Source organism: Oryx dammah, unplaced genomic scaffold (assembly GCF_014754425.2).
Source record: "Oryx dammah isolate SB20612 unplaced genomic scaffold, SCBI_Odam_1.1 HiC_scaffold_20, whole genome shotgun sequence".
Classification (NCBI taxonomy): Eukaryota; Metazoa; Chordata; class Mammalia; order Artiodactyla; family Bovidae; genus Oryx; species Oryx dammah.
The window spans coordinates 17695473-17717792 of record NW_024070204.1 but is presented as its reverse complement, the minus strand read 5'-3'; the positions used below and the strand labels follow the sequence as shown (position 1 = coordinate 17717792).

Genomic DNA, 22320 nt, shown 5'->3' with positions numbered 1-22320 from the left:
TTAATATATTGTTTGTTACACTTGTATTTAAACAAATCATTACCCATTCAGTTCTATGAGCAACCCATTATAGAGAAAAATGATCTTAATCTTTCTGTTATTTAATTTTACAGTCTTTGGTCCACTTAATCTTGTAGCTTTTCTGGAGAAACTGTATATTTTGAGGCAGAGTTGGAATAGGAAACTATTCAAATAATGATTTGTGAAATAGGTTTTCCTAAGTGTATTTGTATTGCAACAGTTCCTCTTTCTATGACAATTACTTTTAGAACTGCAGATACTTCTATTATGGATGTTGTGCATTTAAATATAGCAGCATATGGCTATGACAGAGACTGGTCTTTTCTGAAAGCAGAGGTTCAAACCACATGTAATAGTAGAGTTCTGGTTGATTCAGGTATCAATATAAACTTCAACAATATATTTTTCTGAGTTAATATATTTTCCTACTCTGGAAAAAATCTTTTGCATATGTTATGAAAAATATTAAAATAAAATCATGCATGCATGAAATTTTAAATCATTTCTCGAAGTAGAGTGAATTCAAAATACTTAAGATATGCCAATAACTAGGGATTTTGAAAAATAGCAAAGGGAATTCTTTCTGTATAATTCATATTGAAATTTTCCTCTGTATTTTTTCATTTTATAAGTAAACTTAGAAAACATAACATATAAAAGAAAATATTTCATTACAAAACACCAACCTCTGCCCACAAAATATCCAATTATTAATAGTACAACTAGTTGTCAAAGTTAAACTTCAACTAAGTAACAAAAGTTGGTATTATTTTCAATGATCATTTAAGATTATATTGTAGAGCAAACTCAATTAATTTTAAAGAAGATGGAATGCATTCCATAGAATTTTTTCTTCATTTTAATTTAAGTTTTAGATGGAGTTAGTACATTTCTCCACTCCAGTACTCTTGCCTGGAAACTCCCATGGACAGAGGAGCCTGGTAAGCTGCAGTCCATGGAGTCGCTAAGAGTCAGACACGACTGAGCGACTTCACTTTCACTTTTCACTTTCATGCATTGGAGAAGGAAATGGCAAGCCACTCCAGTGTTCTTGCCTGGAGAATCCCAGGGACGGGGGAGCCTGGTGGACTGCCATCTATGGTGCCGCACAGAGTCGGACACGACTGAAGTGACTTAGCAGTAGCAGCAGTACATTTCCCAAATAGAAAACTATGTTATTCGTATAAATTTCTGACACTATTTTTCCTAATAAAATATTCTATAAGCAATGGATTTAATATGTTTTAAACATATTTAAACAAGGGAATTGAAAGTGGAAGTGTTTGTTGCTCAGTCATGTCCACCTCTTTGCGACCACATGGACCATAACCCACCAGGCTCCTCTGTCCATGGAATTCTCCAGGCAAAAATACTGGAGTGGTTAGCCATTTCCTTCTCCAGGGATTGAACCTAGGTCTGCTTGCATTGTAGGCAGAATTTTTGCCATCTGAACCACTAGAGAAGCCCAAACAAGGGGATACATTTATTTAATAAAAGAAATATAAAATTGGTTTTAATTAGTTTCTACCAAAAGTGTATCCTTATTCATGGGTGTTATCAAAAAATTCTAGTAAGTATTTATAAATACAACTCATCAATTTGAGTTTTTCTCCTTTTGTTAGAGTAAATCTCATGTCTTTAAAAGTAATTAAACACTTTATACACTTAATACGTAATGTGCAAGTGATACAAAACTTTTGAGTTCAGTTAGAAGGTATGAGAGTCAGAAAATAAAGTTTTATGGATAGTACATCACCAACCAGTTGCACAAACAGAGAGCACACAGGTAGAACAGAGGGGATAAATCAGTAAGTCTGTGAAAAGTGTAGAAAATATTGATAAAAGTGACATAGCAACTATCTAGATATCTGCCAGAAGTTTAAGTCTCCTAAAAATCTGAAACATGTTTAACTTTCAAGCATGTTTTCTAAAAAATGTCCAAGGAAACAAATAAAAATACCATTTCCTATTGACAGAGAAAAAGTTAATAATAAAATAACCAATAGAGAAATTAAATATGCCTTCTCTCATCAAGAGAATATCTAGGAGTGCTAGATTAAAAAAAGACCAACATACTAGATTTTTGGAAGCATCTTTCAAAAGTATTATGGAAAAATATTTAAGTACAGGTGCATGTCCCACAATTCTACAGAAGTTCAAGATGTATGGTTTACTCTAATACAAAATATGTGAACCAAATTATCATTTATTATGTAGATGAGACCTTGAACCCTTTCTGAGGAAAACAGATTTGCTCTACATGAACTTCCTGGTAAATTGAGATTTGAATTACCTGCATAAAAATGAGAAGATTTGTATTTTAAAGTTAATAGAAAACAATTGTAAATATAATAGAATATGAATTACACTAATGTTTAACAAATTGAATAGGGTCATGTTTGTAAAAAGATTAAGAAAATTTAAAATAACTTATAAATTAACTTTGAATGGAGAAAATTGTTTCAAAGAAGTGATAGCAATAAGCATATAATAGCTCAGTTAATTTAAGTTAATTGTTCTTTACCAACCTCCTCCAAAATTGCTTTCTAAGATAAGAGATAAACTTACAAGTATGTCAGCATATTATGAGGTATCATTGAGAAAAAATATTGCCCATCTGAGAATCACAATGAATGAAAAATAGGGGTGGGAAAATATTTATTTCTCCCCTCAAAAAATTTACACAGCTGTCCACAGAAATTTATACAATTTCTGTGGGAAACTTGTTCCAACATCCCCCTTCTGCCTCTGCGATACCAAAATCCATAAATGCTCAAACCCTTTATATCAGTGGTGTAGTATTTGCATATGAACTTCACACATCATTCTATATATTTTAAAATCATCTCTGATAATTACAATATATTATATAATGTAAATATCATGTAAATAGTTGTAATTACAACATAAAGACCATCTAAATAGTTGCCACTGCATGGCAGTTTCAAGTTTCATTTTTTGGAAGTTTCTGAATTTTTAAAAAACATTTTGGTCCATGGTGGTTGAATCCACAGACTCAGAACCATGGATATGAAGAGTTGACTGTATTTGTTTTACCTATCCCTGAAAATGTGATGTTTTATTTCCATCTGATACTAAGTAACTAAAGTGTAGAAACTGCAATTGTGTTTTTAGAATCTGCACATTCTAAATTAAACTTGACTACACTAAAGCCTTTAACTGTGTGGATAACAACAGACTGTGGAAAATTCTTGAAGAGATGGAAATACCAGACCACCTGACCTGCCTCCTGAGAAATCTGTATGCTGATCAAGAAGGAACAGTTAGAACTGGACATGGAACAATGGACTGGTTCCAAATTGGGAAAGGAGTACATCAGGACTGTATATTGTCACCCTGCTTATTTAACCTATACACAGAATATATCATGTGAAATGCTAGACTGGATGAAACATAAACAGGAAGTAAGCTTGCCAGGAGAAACACCAGTAACTTCAGACATGCAGATAATACCACTCTAATGGCAGAAAGCAGAGAGGGAATAGTCTCCTGATGAGGGTGAAAGAGGACAGTGAAAAAGCTGACTTAAAACTCAACATTCAAAAAACTAACATCATGGTATTCGGTCCTATTACTTCATGGCAAATAGATTGGGAAACAATGGAAACAGTGACCAAGTTTATTTTCTTGGACTCCAAAATCAGTATGAATAGTGAATGTGATGGCAGCTACAAAATAAAAAAAATGTTTGCTCCTAGGAAGAAAAACTATGACAAACCTACACAGCGTGTTAAAAAACAGAGACAAAATAAAAAACAGAGACATTACTTTGTGGACAAAGGTCCATATAGTCAAAGCTATGGCTTTTCCAGTAGTCATGTATGGATGTGAGAGCTCTACCATAAAGTAGGTTGAGCACTGAATAATTGATGTATTCTAATTGTGGTGCTGGATAAGACTTTTGAGCGACCCTTGGTAGGCAAGGGATGCTGTTCAAGTGCTGCATTCTATATGCCAGCAAATTTGGAAAACTCAGCCGTGGCCACAGGGCTGAAAAAGGTCAGTTTTCATTCCAATTCCAAAGAAAGGCAATGCCAAAGAATGCTCAAACTACTGCACAATTTCACTCATCTCACACGCTAGTAAAGTAATGCTCAAAATTCTCTAAGCCAGGCTTCAGCAATATGTAAACCGTGATTTTCCAGATGTTCAAGCTGCTTTTAGAAAAGGCAGAGGAACCAGAGATCAAATTGCCAACATCTGCTAGATCATGGAAAAGAAGAGAGTTCCAGAAAAACATCTATTTCTGCTTTATTGACTATGCCAAGCCTTGGACTCTGTGGATCACAATAAACTGTGGAAAATTCTGAAAGAGATGGAAATACCAGACCACCTGACCTGCCTCTTGAGAAACCTATATGCAGGTCAGGAAGCAACAGTTAGAACTGGACATGGAACAACAAACTGGTTCCACATAGGAAAAGGAGTCCGTCAAGGCTGTATATTGTCACCCTGCTTATTTAACTGCAGAGTACATCATGAGAAATGCTGGGCTGGAAGAAACACAGCTGGAATCAAGATTGCCAGGAGAAATATCAATAACCTCAGATATGCAGATGACACCACCCTTATGGCAGAGAGTGAAGAGGAACTAATAGAGCCTCTTGATGAACGTGAAAGAGGAGAGCGAAAAAGTTGGCTTAAAGCTCAACATTCAGAAAACGAAGATCATGGCATCCGGTCCCATCACTTCATGGGAAATAGATGGGGAAACAGTGGAAACAGTATCAGACTTTAGTTTTTTGGCCTCCAAAATCACTGCAGATGGTGACTGCAGCCATGAAATTAAAAGATGCTTACTCCTTGGAAGAAAAGTTATGACCAATCTAGATAGCATAGTAAAAAGCAGAGACATTACTTTGCCAACAAAGGTCCATCTAGTCAAGGCTATGGTTTTTCCAGTGGTCATGTATGGATGTAAGAGTTGGTCTGTGAAGAAGGCTGAGTGCTGAAGTATTGATGCGTTTGAACTGTGGTGCTGGAGAAGACCCTTGAGAGTCTCTTGGACTGCAAGGAGATCCAACCAATCCATTCTGAAGGAGATCAACCCTGGGATTTCTTTGGAAGTAATGATGCTAAAGCTGAAACTCCAGTACTTTGGCCACCTCATGCGAAGAGTTGACTCATTGGAAAAGACTGTGATGCTGAGAGGGATTGGGGGCAGGAGGAGAAGGGGACGACCGAGGATGAGATGGCTGGATGGCATCACTGACTCGATGGACGTGAGCCTGAGTGAACTCCGGGAGTTGGTTATGGACAGGGAGGCCTGGCGTGCTGCAATTCATGGGGTTGCAAAGAGTCAGACACGACTGAGCGACTGAACTGAACTGAACTGAACTGGTAAGCAAGGAGATCAAACTAGTCGATCCTAAAGGAAATCAACCTTGAACATTCACTGGAAGTACTGATACTGAAACTGAAGCTCCAATATGTTGGCCACCTGATGTGAAGAGCCAACTCATTGGAAAAGACCCTGATGCTGGGAAAGATTGAGGGCAGGAGGGGAAGGGGGCAACAGAGGACGAGATGTTTTGGTGGCATTCCTGACTCAATGAACACGAGTTTGAGCAACTCTGGGAAATGGTGAAGGACAGGGAAGCCTGGCATGCTACAGTCAGTGGAGTTGCAGAGTCAGACATGACAGGACTTAACATCAACAATAAACTATAGAACTTTTCCTGCACTCGAGAAAAATCATCAAGCTTCCTTCTGATTATCTGTCAATGTATTCTATTTATAGTCTGAAGGCAATAACAACAACAACAAAATTCTGTCCAGAGACTAGTTGTACTTTAAGTGAGGGAAAAAAAAAATCAGCCATTATGTATATGTTCAGTTCATATATAAATGATATGGTAATATGGAGTGAAATAATGAAGAGAAGGATAGAATGTGTTGTGTGTGTGTGTACGTGTGTGTGTGTGTGTGTGTGTTTGAGGGGCTGGGGGGCTTTTACCAGGATCTGTTGCTGAGAAAAACAGGCTGAGTGGTGATGGAAAAGAATATAAGGAGTGACCCTTGCGACTAAATGGAGGAAGTTAATCACGTCTATATCTTGAGGCCCTTTCTTCACGTTCACTTAATGAAAGCACGTTCTCTTCTGGTCCTACTTGCCCTGACCACTCATTCTCACTACTTCGATATTTCTTTGCTTCTCTCTTGCAAACTAATGGGCTCAGTACTTGGAGAGGAATTTATCATTTAACTCTGATGCATATTGGTGGTTTGTTTCACTTGTAAAATATTGAAATGGAGTGAATGAAAATGGGTAAAATATTCTTAGTAATCATGTCAGTTTTTGAAATCCATGTACTATATTTCATATGCAGAAAATACTATTTTTCTGGCTCTACTTCCCCTCTGTATGTTTTCAGTTTCTCTACAGAAACACTGCAAAGAGGATATCTAAGCTTTAGGATACTTTTTTTTTTTTCAAAAGGAAAATATTATCTTATTTGTTTCAAATATTGTTTTTAAAGATTGTGATGAGTATAAATATTGGAATGTGTGTATTGCTCTTAAGCTACCTGGAATATTTTATTTATGTATTCTAACTTTCTCTGTTCCTTAAAGTGCATAAAGTCCAAATTTTGGCATTGCTTTCTCTCAACCACCAGGATGAAAAATATATCGTAAAGCTCTGAGTGATTTAATTTTACTTCTGTCACTATTTTACAGATTTGAGGCACATCACATTCCTTTTGGGACTCAGAGTCTTCCTCTCTCAAATTCAGGGCCTAGATTATGAACTCAGAGGTCTCCTGAAATGAAAATTATGGCTCTAGTGCCTTTGTGTTTTCTGGCTGAGCCCAACATGTACTGAAAGGCTGTTCTGCATCAACACTGGGATATTTGTATTTGTACAAACAATACTTCATGTCTCCCCAAACAGGTGTTCGCACAAAGCCTTACAACTAATTGGCCCCAAGGTACTGTGGGTAATAAAGGAAAACACATACACACACACATTAAATATTTGTGCCATTCTGGGAAAAAAATTGTGAATGATTGTAAGGTATGCCATACTACATTTCTTAAAGTCTAATGCAAGGGAGAGCAAATTAGTTAATTCTGTCATTAGAATAAGAATTTGAAAACACTCAAGTTGGATATTGAAATGTTATAATTGAAATCAAGGGAAGAGCTAAATTAAATTTACTCTTAATTTTGTTTTTTCTTTAGGTTATTCATACCATCAGTGCCACTGATAAAGACGATTTTGCCAATGGACCAAGGTTTAGCTTCTTTCTTGATGAACATCTGTCTATAAACCCAAACTTCACTCTGAAAGATAATGAAGGTGAACATGCATTCATATATTTTTTGATCTTTGTGGTATCTGCTTTGCCTTGATATGGAGTAGGACTGAGCAGCTTTGCTCGATTCTGATATACCCATGAACAGCTTGCAAATCAACATTCAAAGTCAGTTTGACATTAATGTGTTATGATCTGTGAATAGCTTGTATTTAAAATTGAGCCATATGTACAAATAACTTCCATTGAGTTTATTCAGAAGCATCCCATTAAACCAGAAACGTACATGTAATATGCTCTTGGGCAAATTTTAAGAGAAATCTTAGCTGACAAACATGTTTATGAGAACTGCTATAACTGCTAAGAGGTAGAAAAAATTTAAATTAGGAAAAATGAAAAATATGTCCTAGGGACAGTTAGGAAAGGAAATGCGATGTTTTAAATCATCTTGCGTTAGCCAGGCTATCAGGGTGTGATATACAAATTATATTTCCTCTTGCTATTATGAATATTTTTTCTAAAATATGGGTAGATACATATGCATAATTACAGAGCATTGTGGAATTTTTTGAATTATTTTTTTAATGTTCTCTATTGTGTGGAGGAAAAATAACACCATAATAACTAGAGAAGATTTACCAAGATTTAGATTCCCTTGTTGGATAAAATCTATTCTGTATGGAAGGGAAGCAGCAAGTTATTCAATATGTACAGTGTTCTGATTGGCATCAACTTTCTTGTCATAACTGTTTTTGATCACATTTATCTGACTATGCTATTGTTTAGGATTTAACAATAGCCTCTGAATCCCATGAAAGAAACAATGACACATACATTTTGGAGTAAACAGTTGAGTTCTTCTCTGTACTCTTCATGGAGCATTTTCAAATTCAAAATAAATCTCTGACAACCCAGTGAAGTTTACTCATTATCCCAAGCTTCTTTAAATTATTATAATAGGGATACTAAATTGTGCATGTGGCTGTTGCAAAATTCATCCAAAAATACCAAACTTGTTTGTTGTTCTCATTTAAAATATCCCTGTGGTCAGCTCTACTTATGGCAATACATATTTATCCATGTTTGTGTATGACAAATCATGTTAATTGACTATTGTATATTTGTTTACATATGTGCATCTCACCCCAAAATCCCAAATGTATTTATTATAATTAACTATGCTAAATATGTAAAAATAAATTCATATTGTCCATATTCAAATAATTGCATATTTAGAGAACGTTCAACTTTCTGCCTTAGTAGATTGAAATCTACTATATTTAGAAATCCATATTTAGAAAGTATATTTATATATCAGTTGAATTTTCCTATTCCAATAGCATTTTATTATATATTTTAAAAGTAATTTTAATGTGATGATATAAATAAAAATTGACTTAGATTTAATGATGTGTTATCATCAAGCTATTTAATATAAATAACTCCCAAAGTATTTTAGAAAAACAAGATAATATTACTTGTTTAAACCCACATTAGTGACTAAAAATCCTTTATTCAAGATTATTACATCTGACATTTTTAAATTTAATTAATGAATGTGTTCAAAAGGTCTCAGTTCCATTATTTGACAATGTTACCAGTTCTAGTAACTCAAACTGAAGAAACCCCCCTCAAATATATATATATACTTTTGAAAGGTTTATAATGCTGATGTAAATGTTTTAAAATTTATTTTAACCATGTATATGAATGTTTTAAATCACCTATGCTATATCAAGTATGTGATACCTACAGACAGTTGTGTAGGGGTGTTTTAATTTATTTTTAAATTAAAAGATGTTTTAACTTATTTTTAAATGGATTTAATTTATTTAAATATATTTAGGAGTTGATGAAATTATAAATAGCACCAGTAATTTATTTTGGATAGAAAAAGCAACAAGATTCTGAAGAAAAAAAGAAGAGATGCTAACACATCAATAAATACGTGTGCTTGAGCAAACAGTTTTGTTTATGCTAGATAAGACAAGCCACCCAACTTCTCTCAATTTATTCTTACATCCATTAAGTTGTGGTTTGAATTAATTACTTTGTAGCATTGGGGAGAAGAAGGCAATGGCAACCCACTCCAGTACTCTTGCCTGGAGAATCCCATGGATGGAGGAGCCTGGTAGGCTACAGTCCATGGGGTCGCTAAGAGTGGACTGAGCAACTTCACTTTCACTTTTCACTTTCACACATTGGAGTAGGAAATGGCAACCCACTCCAGTGTTCTTGCCAGGAGAATCCCAGGGACGGGGGAGCCTGGTGGGCTGCTGTCTATGGGGTCGCACAGAGTCGGACACGACTAAAGCGTCTTAGCAGCAGCATTGGGGAATGAATGACACTGTGTGTAAGAGTATTACAGTCAAGTTGGCTTTTTCTCCAAACAGAAAGAGGTTATGGATAATAATTTATAAAGATGAAATTTAATATGGGATTTATTGTGGGCTTTCCTTGTGGCTTAGATGGTAAAGAATCCGCTTGCAATGCAGGAGACCTGGGTTCGTTCCCTACATTGGGGAGATCCCCTGGAGAAGGGAACGGCTATTCACTCCAGTATTCTGGCCTGGAGAATTTCATGGACTGTATAGTCCATGGGGTCACAAAGAGTCAGACAGGACAGTAGCTAAGTCATGTCCAACTCTTTGTGACCCTATGGACTGTAGCCTGCCAGGCTCCTCTGTCCTCCACTATGTCCTGGAATTTGCTCAGTTTCATGTGCACTGAGTAGGTGATGCTCTCTAACCATCTCTTCCTCTGTCTCCCCTTCTCCTCCTGCCCTCAAACTTTCCCAGCACTAGATCTTTTCCAATGAGTCAGCTGTTTGCCTCATATGTCCAAAGCATTGGAGCTTCAGATTCAGAGACAGTTCTTCCAATGAATATCAGGGTTGACTTCCCTTAGGATTTACTGATTTGATCTCCTTGCAGTCCAAGGGACTCTCAAGAGTCTTGGAATACTCATACCAAAATGAATATATATATATATACTCATATATATATATATATATATATATATATTCATCAGTATATAAACAGCTCTCAGGACAACAACCAGAACAAAAACAAAGAAAGTAAGAGTCTCCAAATCTAGGCCTACAGCTTGAACACTGCATTCTGTGAGTTAGTAGACATTTACATGCCATCAAAACACAGAAAAATCTAGAAGAAAAAATTAATAGCATTATTTTCTGTGCCCACTGCTTACAAGAGAGGGGAGCAACAGAAAGCAGACAGAGCCTCCAAGCCAGGATGAGTGATCAGAAAGTCATCGGTTTAGTGGCAAAGATTTACTGCAGAAAAAAAAGCTGTTTCAAAAGTTAGACACACACACACAAAAAATAAATTAATTAATTAATTAAAAAAAAACAAAAACAAAAGTTAGAGACAAAGAAATGCATATTATATTCATAAGTCTGAAAATCAAAATATTAAGATAGTCAATAGATAAGATAATGAAAAAATAAATTAACTCTGAATAATGCAAAATATATAAATGAACAGATAAAAGGTGAATATTAATATGATTTTTATATTTAGCATTTTAAAAATTTCAAAAAAGTGATATCTTTTGAAAAAGACTAAAAAGTTATATGAAATGAGACAATGAAATTAAATGTTTGTATAAATATAATTTCAAAATGTTTATCAAAATAAAGCTATAGTTTTCTCATAATTAAAAAATATATATAAAGTTATATGAAAATATATATTTAGTGTTATATACATAACTGTACAGACCTATAATTAGATGTTAAACTTTTGTTTTATATGTGCTATGCACATGTATATATCATGTAGGCATACATGCATGCTCTGTTGCTAAGGTATGTCCAATTCTTGCAACCCCAGGGACTATAGACCATCAAGCTCCTCTGTCCATGGGATTCTCCAGGCAAGAAAACAAGAGTGGGCTGCCATTTCCTTCTCCAGTATATCATGTATACATAAGATATATATTAAAATATAGGTATTAAATATATAAAATGTATATTTATAAATTTATATTTAGATATATATATATACATACACTAAGCATATATATATTATCCATATATTTAAATTTTAATTATGTGTAAACATATATGTATATATAAAAACACACATATGGACCAAAAGAAAGAATAATAGGAAAAAAATTAATAGCATTACTTTTAGACTGGACACAAAGAGATTTAACAAGCCAGATGGAAATCCATTAATTCAAGCAAAGTTCAGGTAGATCAAAATTTTAAAATATTGTGAGAACACTTAGATATGGGATATAATATATTCAGAAGAATTAGGAATAAATTATATCAACAAGCAATATATAGATAGATAAATTAAATTGTACAGCAATTTTTTTAAGTTAAAAATATGTAAACCCTCATGATGAACATGAATAACAAAAAGAAGTAGAAATTCAATTCTGTACTTAAATATTCCAGTTTAAAAGTATTAAACCTCAAAAATAAAGATAAAAAATATTAATCAAAATAAAAGGGAGGATCAGTTCAGTTCAGTTCAGTCGCTCAGTCGTGTCTGACTCTTTGAGACCCCATGAATTGCAGCACGTCAGGCCTCCCTGTCCATCACCAACTCCCGGAGTTCACTCAGGCTCACATCCATCGAGTCCGTGCTGCCATCCAGCCAGCTCATCCTCTTGTCATCCCCTTCTCCTCCTGCCCCCATCCCTCCCAGCATCAGATACATTAAAAGTAATAATAATTTGCTCAGCTCCAAAGTAGATTCATGTTAGAAAAGCTATATGACAGAAATGATATAATCAAATTATATAATATATATAATTATATAATCAAATTGCTAAAGGAAACAAAATTCCAGTGTCAACCTTTTCTATATTTAGTTAACAGTGGTAAACTATCAAGAATTAAGGGAAGACAGTAAATAAAGTCATTTTCCAGTGTATAAGAAAATAAAATTTTTATTTTTAGCTACTTCTGTTTTGACAAATATTATATTAATCTTTGCCTTCATGATCTCTGCAAGAAATAATAGACAAAAAAGGCTTATAATTGATATTGGATTTCTAACATAAAGAAATTTGAAGAGTTTAAATTAATAAAATAAGAATTTATAATTTCCAAAGCAAAGCAATTTTTAAAAAAGCTAATAAATCTTATTTTATCAATAGAGCAGAGGCCAGAAAGTAGAATAAAAGATTGAAATAGAAACAATGACAATATTTTGTGTAGAAAGTAGTTCAAATATATGATAGTCACACTCAGATTAAATATCATTATTAATGATATTATATTTTTAAAATATAGTGTTATATGCTGCTTACAAGAGATATATCAAATTCAAATTATGATAGGAAGTTTTATATAAAAAGGTAGAATATTTAGCTATTGCTGAGTGAAAAAGTTAGCTTAAAGTTCAACATTCAGAAAACGAAGATCATGGCATCTGGTCCCATCACTTCATGGGAAATAGATAGGGAAACAATAGAAACAGTGTCAGACTTTATTTTGGGGGGCTCCAAAATAACTGCAGATGGTGACTGCAGCCATGAAATTAAAAACGCTTACTCCCTGGAAGAAAAGTTATGACCAACCTAGATAGCATATTGAAAAGCAGAGACATTACTTTGCCAACAAAGGTCCATCTAGTCAAGGCTATGGTTTTTCCAGTGGTCATGTATGGATGTGAGAGGTGGACTGTGAAGAAAGCTGAGCATCAAATAATTGATGGTTTTGAACTGTGGTGTTGGAGAAGACTCTTGAGAGTCTGTTGGACTGCAAGGAGATCCAACCAGTCCATTCTGAAGGAGATCGGTCCTGAGTGTTCTTTGGAAAGACTGATGCTAAAGCTGAAACTCCAGTAGTTTGGCCACCTCATGCGAAGAGTTGACTCATTGGAAAAGACTCTGATGCTGGGAGAGATTAGGGGCAGGAGGAGAAGGGGACGACAGAGGATGAGATGGCTGGATGGCATCACTGAGTCGATGGACGTGAATCTGAGTGAACTGCGGGAGTTGGTGATGGACAGGGAGACCTGGCCTCCCAGTCCAAGGGTCATGAAGAGTCTGACACTACTGAGCAACTGAACTGAACTGAAGAAGAAAACAAATCACAAACTTGTTTTCTTAAAGCACATTCCTTTATTTACCTTGCATTTCTAAGAGTTAGCAGTTTCTTATGAGTTCACTCAACTGGCAGTTGTTTTGGTCTTAGGATACTTTCAATCACTACTAATTGAAATTAGCTAATCAGCATTGTACTGAGTGTTCCTCTCAGTCCAAAAAGATAAATCAAGAACAAAAGAACAATAATAAATAGAAACAAAACACAAGATTATCATTGTTAACAAATGAGATGCAATTGCCTCTGTGAAAAGTCAAAAGAACATCTTAAGAAACAATAAGACAGATTGACAAATTTTGGAACATAAATAAATGTCCTAAATGTCTAGATTTCTTATATGAAATATATGAATAAATAAGATTGGTAAATTTAAAATGATAAAAACAAGTCAAAAAAATTAACAAAATTCTTCTCAGATCATGAGGAAAAATGTCCAATAAATAATGACTAAGTTCACCATTATCAAATGCAATGCTACTGAAAATATTTTTTAAAAAGCAGAAAAATAATGTATTTATACAATTAGTAAATCAAAACACTAGAATCCTCATGTTAATTTGAAAGTTAAGTATGGTGGTGGTTTAGTCACTAGGTCATGTCTGACTCTTGCATCCCATGGACTGTAGCCTGCCAGGCTTCTGCATCCATGGGATTTTCCAGGCAAGAATACTGGAGTGGTTTGCCATTTCCTTCTCCAGGGGATCCTCCTGACCCAGGGATTGAATCTGTCTCCTGCATCACAGACAGATTCTACACTGACTGAGCTTATCATAAACTAAATTTAACTGGGGCTTCCATCGTGGCTGCCTGGAACGCAGGAGACACAGGTTCCATCCCTCGGTCAGGAAGATCAATAGAGAAAGCTATGGCCACCCACTCCAGTATTCTTCCATGGAGAACTTCACGGACAGAGGAGCCTGGTGAACTACAGTCTATGGGATCGCAAAGAGTCAGACACTACTGAGAAATTAACATACACAAATATAATTTTTATCATAACCTGAAATTAATAATCTGTTAATAAAATGCAAATGGTAATGGGCTGAGAAAAAGCAAAACTGTAGTAAAGGAAGATGAAGGAAACATAAAGTTAAAGGAAAGACAAAGAGGACATATCCCTGTAGGTATTGAAATATTATAAGATGGTAAAATTTACATCTCTATAAAAGGAAGAAATGGCTACCAACTGAAGCAGTAAGTATTTGGATTACTTTCTTTTTGAATGGATGTATTTGCCTTGATACGACTCTTGCTACCTTGAGCAGAATGTGACTAAGGAATAATCCCTTGTTTCCTCTAAAGTGAAAGTGTTAACCCCCAAGTCCCGTCAGACTCTTTGGGACCCCAGGGACTATAGCCTGCCAGACTCTTCTGTCCATGGAGCTCTCCACGGAAGAATACTGGAGTGGCTTCCATTACCTTCTTCAATTATAAAAATATGAAGGTAATATGAGCCCTGACTGCTGGCTTTTCTTCCTTTTTTTTTTCTTTTTGTAATGCAACTAACTGACTAAAATTTGATTGATTGATAGGATCCACTTCAAAGAGGCACCCATTTCAAAGATGGAAGTCTTGACTAAACACATTGCCAGCCACTGGTAGATGAAAAGCCCCCATTTCCCTTTGTTTTAGAGATTTTTGGATGATTTCAGTAACTGATACCTTGGACTTCTTTGTTTGTTTGTTTGTTTGATTTTTTCCTTTTCCTCAACTTTAAATTCCTGCTCTTATGTTTTAAAATCATCCATAAAGAGAGAACTTGAGAAACTTGTGGCCTCTGCCCTTGACTACAATGAAAGCTGAACTGTAAGATAAGACAGATAACTTAATAATATTCCTGCCTGGAATCATAGCTAATTTTCTCATATCAAGTAAAAAGATCTTCCTCAATCTATACCCTGATGAGATTCTCCCATTTACAGCCCAGATCTGCTTGATAAACACTTAAATTCAAGATAATGTTTCATGTTGTTCCATATCTTTGCCATCTTTGTTAGATCTTTCCTGCCCTATGTTTTATTCCTCATTGATTTGAAATATGCAAATTGATTTGAACATTAGTGAAAAGATATCTTCTTAAATGTCCCATCCTATGTATGTGAAAATTTTGTTATTTGGAGCATCTTTTATTATTATTATTATTCACTGTGACATATGCTAAGAATATATGGTAGAAAACATTAACGTGAAGCTAATATGCTACTCAAGGGTGCAGATCTCTTAACAGAGCAGTGAGCCAAGTCCGCTCACTTGGCTTTGTTTGATAGCCATGTATTTTTTCATTTGTTTATTTTCTTTTACAGAGATGTAGATCTCTAGTGAAATTTTCTATCATTTCTTTTGTTTTCTATTTTCTTGAACCTATAATCTTAATGATTTTAGAACCATTGTTAGCTAACTCTACTTTCTCAATGAAGTGATAGGCTTTTGTTTTTCATCAGGGAGACTGGGGAACTGAGGTATTATGGTCTGGTTTGTTAGTCCTTAGTCATTTTTAGTTGGGTTTCACACATAATGTCTAGACCTATAAGAATCTCAAATGGTAATAAATTTCTTCAGAGAGAGTTATTTTATTGGATGAACAATTAGAGAGGGACATTATTACTGGTGAACCACAGAGACATCATGGGTTTAGTTCCTATCCACCACAAAAGCAATTATAATGAAATGAGTCCCATGATTTTCTTCCAATGCATATAAAAATGGTGTGTACATTTCAATCTATTAAGTATGAAATAATGTTATGTCTAAAAATATGCATAATTTAATTAGAACATTTTATTGCTAAAAAACAATAATCACCATCTGAGTAATTAGTGAGTCATACTATTTTTGCAATAGTAACATCAAAGACCCCGATCACAGATCACTATAACAAATATACTAATAATGAAAAAGTTTGAAATATTGTGAGAATTACTGAAATGTGACACAGAGACTGGAAGTGAGCAAAGGCTGTTGGAAAAATAGTGCCAATAGACTTGTGTGACACAAGGTTGTCAAAAAATTTCAATTTTTTAAACAAACACAGTGTCTGCAAAACACAGTAAAGCAAAGCAAGATTCAGGGGGGCATGCCTGTACATAAGAGGCTTATGGAAGCTTCCTGGTGGGAGAGACTGAGGGAGAAACTAGGTCTTGTTCTGATTGGCAGGGCCATGCTCAGTAAATCATTAATCTAATTTTCTGTTGATGGGTGGAGCTGTGTTCCCTCCCTGCTATTTACCTGGGGCCAAACTATGGTGGAAGTGATGAAGATAATGGCGACCTCCCTCCAAAGATCCCAGGCATGCACTGCTACACTCAGTGCTCCCAGCCCTGCACAGGCCACCACTGACCCACGCCTCCCCCGAGACTCCTGGACACCCACAGGCAAGTCCGGGGCAGTCTCCTGCAGGGTCACTGCTCCTTTCTTCTGGGTCTTGGTGCACTAGGTTCTGTTGTGACCTCTGAGAGTCTATTGTGCAGGCCTGTGTAAATACTGGCAGCTCTATGGTGGGGTAATGGCAACCTCCTCCAAGAGGGCTTATGCCATACCCAAGTCTGCTGCACCCAGGGCCTCTGTCCCTGCAGCAGACCCATACCTGCACCAACCCGTACCTCCATAGGAGACGCTCAAACACAGTTCTGTCTCAGTCTCTGTGGGGGTCCCTCGGTTTGTTTGAGCCCTCTGAGCATCTATGCGGGAAATGGGGTTTGATCTAAACGTGAATTCGTCCCTCCTACCATCTTGCTGGCGCTTCTCCTTTACCCTTGGATGTGGAGTATCTTACTGGGGTTTCTCTGACCTTGGACATGGGGTATATCCACAGGGCCTATCCAGCCCCTCACAACCACCACTTGCTGCTCCATAAGCCTCTTATCATTCTCCATTAGAAGGCAGACAGACTGAAAAGCACAACCACAGAGAACTAACCAATTTAATCACATGGACCACAGCCTTGTCTAACTCAATGATACTATGAGCCATGCTGTGTAGGGCTACCTAAGATGGACAGATCATAGTGGAGAGTTCTGACAAAATGTGGTCCACTGGAGAAGGGAATAGCAAACCACTTCAGTACTCTTGCCTTAAGAACCCCATGACCCATACAAAAAGGAGAAAAGATAGGACACTGAAAGATGAATTCCCCAGTTCATTAGGTGCCCAATTTGCTACTGGAGATCAGTGGAGAAATAACTCCAAAAAGAATAAACAGACAGAGCCAAAGCAAAAATAACACCCAGTTGTTGATGTGACTGGTGATAGAAGCAAGGTCTGATGCTGTAAAGAGTAATCTTGCTTAGGAACCTGGATTGTTAGGTCCATGAATCAAGGCAAATTGGAAGTGGTCAAACAGGAGATGGCAAGAGTGAACATTGACATTTTAGGAATCAGCGAACTAAGATGGACTGGAATGGGTAAATTTAACTCAGATGACCATTATATCTACTGCTATGGGCAAGAGTCCCTTAGAAGAAATGGAGTAGCCATCATGGTCAACAAGAGAGTCTGAAATGCAGTAATGGGATGCTGTCTCAAAAATGACAAAATGATCTCTATTTGTTTCCAAGGCAAAACATTCAATATCATGGCAATCCAAGTTTATGCCCCGACCAGTAAGGCTGAAGAAGCTGAAGTTGAATGGTTCTATGAAGACCTACAAGACCTTCTAGAATTAAAACCCAAGAAAGATATCCTTTTCACTATAGGGGACTGGAATGCAAAAGTGGGAAGTCAAGAAACACCTAGAGTAATAGGCGAACTTATACAGAATAAAGCAGGACAAATGCTGATAGAATTTTGCAAGAGAATGCACTGGTCATAGTAAACACCCTTTTCCGACAACATAAGAGAAGTCTCTACACATGGACATCACCAGATGGTCAACACCGAAATTAGATTGATTATATTCTTTGCAGCCAAAGAGGGAGAAACTCTATACAGTCAGCAAAAACAAGACTGGTAGCTGACTGTGGCTCAGATCATGAACTCTTTATTGCCAAATTCAGACTTAAATTGAAGAAAGTGCAGAAAACCACTAGACCTTTCAGGTGTAACTTAAAACAAATCCCTTATGATTATACAGTGGAAGTGAGAAATAGATTTAAGGGACTAGATCTGATAGACAGAGTGCCTGACGAACTATGGATGGAGATTCGTGACACTCTACAGGAGACAGGGAGCAAGACCATCCCCAAGAAAAAGAGATGCAAAAATGCAAAATGGTTGTCTGAGGAGGCCTCACAAGTAGCTGTGAAAATAAGAGAAGCCAAAAGCAAAAGAGAAAAGGAAAGATATACCCATTTGAATACAGATTTCCAAAGAATAACAAGGAGAGATAAGAAAGCATTTCTCAGTGATCAATGCAAAGAAATAAAGGAAAACAATAGAATGGGAAAGACTAGAGATCTCGTCAAGAAAATTAGAGATACCAAAGGAATATTTCATGCCAAGATGTGCTCAATAAAGAACAGAAATGGTATTGACCTAACAGAAGCAGAAGATATTAAGAAGAGGTGGCAAGAACGCACAGAAGAACTGTACAAAAAAGATCTTCATGACCCAGATAATCCCGATGGTGGGATCACTCACCTAAAGCCAGACATCCTGGAATGTGAAGTCAAGTGGGCCTTAAGAAGTATCACTATGAACAAAGGTAGTGGAGGTGATGGAATTCCACTTGAGCTATTTCAAATCCTAAAAGATGATGCTGTGAAAGTGCTGCACTCAATATGCCAGCAAATATGGAAAACTCAGCAGTGGCCACAGGACTGGAAAAGATCGGTTTTCATTCTAATCTCAAAGAAAGGCAATGCCAAAGTGCCAAATAATGCTCAAACTATCACACAATTGCACTCATCTCACATGCTAGTAAAGTAATGTTCAAAATTCTCCATGCCAGGCTTCAACAGTACATGAACTGTGAACTTCCAGATGTACAAGCTGGATTTATAAAAGGCAGAGGAACAAGAGATCAAATTGCCAACATCCACTGGATCATCATAAAAGGAAGGGAGTTCCAGGAAAAACATCTATTTCTGCTTTATTGACTATGCCAAAGCCTTTGACTGTGTGGGTCACAATAAACTGTGGAAACTTCTGAAACAGATAGGAATACCAGACCACATGACCTGCCTCTTGAGAAATCTGTATGCAGGTCAGGAAGCAACAGTTAGAAATGGACATGGAACAACAGACTGGTTCCAAATAGGAAAAGGAACACGTCAAGGCTGTATATTGTCACCATGCTTATTTGACTTATATGCAGAGTACATCATGAGAAACGTTGGGCTAGAGGAAGCACAGCTGGAATCAAGATTGCTGGGAGAAATATCAATAACTTCAGATATGCAGATGACACCACCGTTATGGCAGAAAGCGAAGAAGAACTAAAGAGCCTCTTGATGAAAGTGAAAGAGAAGAGTGAAAAAGTTGGCTTAAAGCTCAACATTCAGAAAATTAAGATCATGGCATCTAGTCCCATCACTTCATGGCAAATAGATGGAGAAGCAGTGGAAATAGTGTCAGACTTTATATCACTGCAGATGTTGACTGCAGCCATAAAATTAAAAGATACTTACTCCTTGGAAGAAAAGTTATGACCAACCTAGAGAGCATAGTAAAAAACATAGACATTACTTTGCCAGCAAAGGTCCATCTAGTCAAGGCTATGGTTTTTCCAGTAGTCATGTATGGATGTCAGAGTTAGACTATAAAGAAAGCTGAGCGCCTATGAATTGATGGTTTTGAACTGTGGTATTGGAGAAGACTCTTGAGAGTCCCTTGGACTGCAAGGACATCCAACCATTCCATCCTAAAGGAGATCAGTCCTGAATATTCATTGGAAGGACTGACGTTGAATCTGAAACTCCAATGCTTTGGCCACCTTATGTGAAGAGCTGACTCATTGGAAAAGACCCTGATGCCGGGAAAGTTTGAAGGCAGGAGGCGAAGGGGACAACAGAGGATGAGATGGTTGGATGGCATCACTGACTCGATGGGCATGAGTTTGTGTAGGTTCTGGGAGTTGGTGATGGACAGGGAGGCTTGAAGGCTGCAGTCTATGGGGTTGCAAAGAGTCGGACATGATTGAGTGAATGAACTGATGCATTGTACAGTAATCCAATCAGGGTTGAACTAAGTCAAGGATAATATGCAGTTTTCTTTACATTCTCTGATTTATTCTCATCCTTAAGGCATGACCCTCTAGGGCTTTCAACAAAGATTCTTTGTTTACTGGGAACTTCACCCTGGTCCCCTTCCTTACTCATTGTCTGTTCAACAGGAAGAGATGGTGGGGGGATAAAAATAATAAGCCTCTTCTTTCTGCTTTTCCATTTAAGAGTTTTAAATCTCTACTAAACTTTCCATTTAACTTTCAATTTAAAATTTCAATTTAACAAATGTCTTTAGGGAGAATCAGCCACGTTAAGACTCCTCAATTTTCAGTATGACTGTGTGCCCAGGAGACTTCTAAAAGTTCTCTTTTCTCTCTCCCTAGTTTGATATCCCAGCCTCTTGTTAGCTCCTGGTATAATCAAATACATTGTAATCCACAGTCCAACTCCACCCATTTTTGCCCTCTCAAGCATCTCATCCCTCTACTTACCTTGCCTCAGCAACTCTCTAATGTCATTAAACAGACATTTCCTTAAAATTTTCAAGTTTTTCTTAGTTATTGGTTAGTCAAAAACTACTATTTTATCCAGACTGTGTTTTATATCACAAGAACCATTTGGCTAGTTTCATTAAAGAGTTGAGATATAAAGTGGTCTTAGAAGAAAAGACACAGTTCATTAATAATCTATCATTAAGATGCTGGCAGGCTGGTTGTTCATTAATATTGGACAGATATTTGTTCTTAAAAATATACTTAAAACTGGTTCAGAATCCCATCCTACATGTACTGAGAAAAACCAAGAATCTTTGCAGAAATTTTGAGGATTATAAGAGTAGATCATACAACATTGTTACTCTTTGTGCCATTCACCAGTTTAACCAGTTTTCTCCTATTTCTCTGGCTCTTGTTTTCCCTGCTACTCCCCCATGCCTGTTATGTACTCAAAGCACAAACTTTTACCAAAGGTAGGGTAAACAGAGTGAAGGGAAAGAGCAACCCAGCTGAGCGGATATGGATAACAGATGAAGGAAATTATAGGTTAAAAATTATGTCAAACTCATATTAAACAAAACAAAACAATTCTGTACCAGGATCACATGTACTGCTAAATAAACTAAACCTCTGAATGGATCCTGAAAATCACCTCCGAGGCAGTGGTCCAAAAAAAATTTAGGTACTGACCCAACTGTACCCAATAAATCTTACCCTATTGGAGCAATCCCTGGGAATCAGCTTGAAGGATCTCCCTATGTGGATGATCACCGAACACTGCAGGGTTGTGCAGGTGGAAGGACAGAGGCAAACGCACATTGAAATGTGATAGAGTAGGGCCAAGTTCTCTTGGGCAGTTGTTGATTCCTTTTTACTAATTTAGTTTTCAGCAGTATCAGTGGAGTCAGTGTCCTTGGGTAACTTCTCTCTACTCCTTTGAGCCTTGTGGCATTTTGCTATGTCTCCTATCATCAACTGACCTCCAGTCACTTTCCCTTTTATGTCAAAGTCTTGGGAGCACTTTCTCCATCCATACTCAGAATCATAACTCTGGAAAAATTCAATGCCCCAAAAAGCAAGTTGGCCGGCACTTTAGCCGTCCAACATTCAAAACCCAACAGTGATGCCAAAGCAGATTCATATCTTTGTTTGATACCCTGCACTTTCTTCATTGTAGTACTTCCAACATGTGAGCTCTCCCCATTTAGATGATAAGTTCTGTGAAGGCAGGGATTTTTGTCTGACTTATTTGCTGCTGTTAATGTATTCCTAACTGCAATGCAGGAAACCTGGGTTTGATCCCTGGGTCAGCAAGATCCCTTTGAGAAGGGAATGGC

General features: G+C 36.6%; 1 protein-coding gene across 3 annotated transcripts in view; it reads left to right on the top strand.

The window, feature by feature from the left end:
* Positions 1-22320, top strand: part of CDH18 (cadherin 18) — a 602757-nt gene that overhangs the window by 558735 nt on the left and 21702 nt on the right. For all 3 annotated transcript variants that reach the window (XM_040262487.1, XM_040262489.1, XM_040262488.1), the window contains exon 10: positions 7225-7342. In XM_040262487.1, the coding sequence (XP_040118421.1) occupies positions 7225-7342 (118 nt within the window). The remainder of the gene's footprint in view (positions 1-7224; positions 7343-22320) is intronic.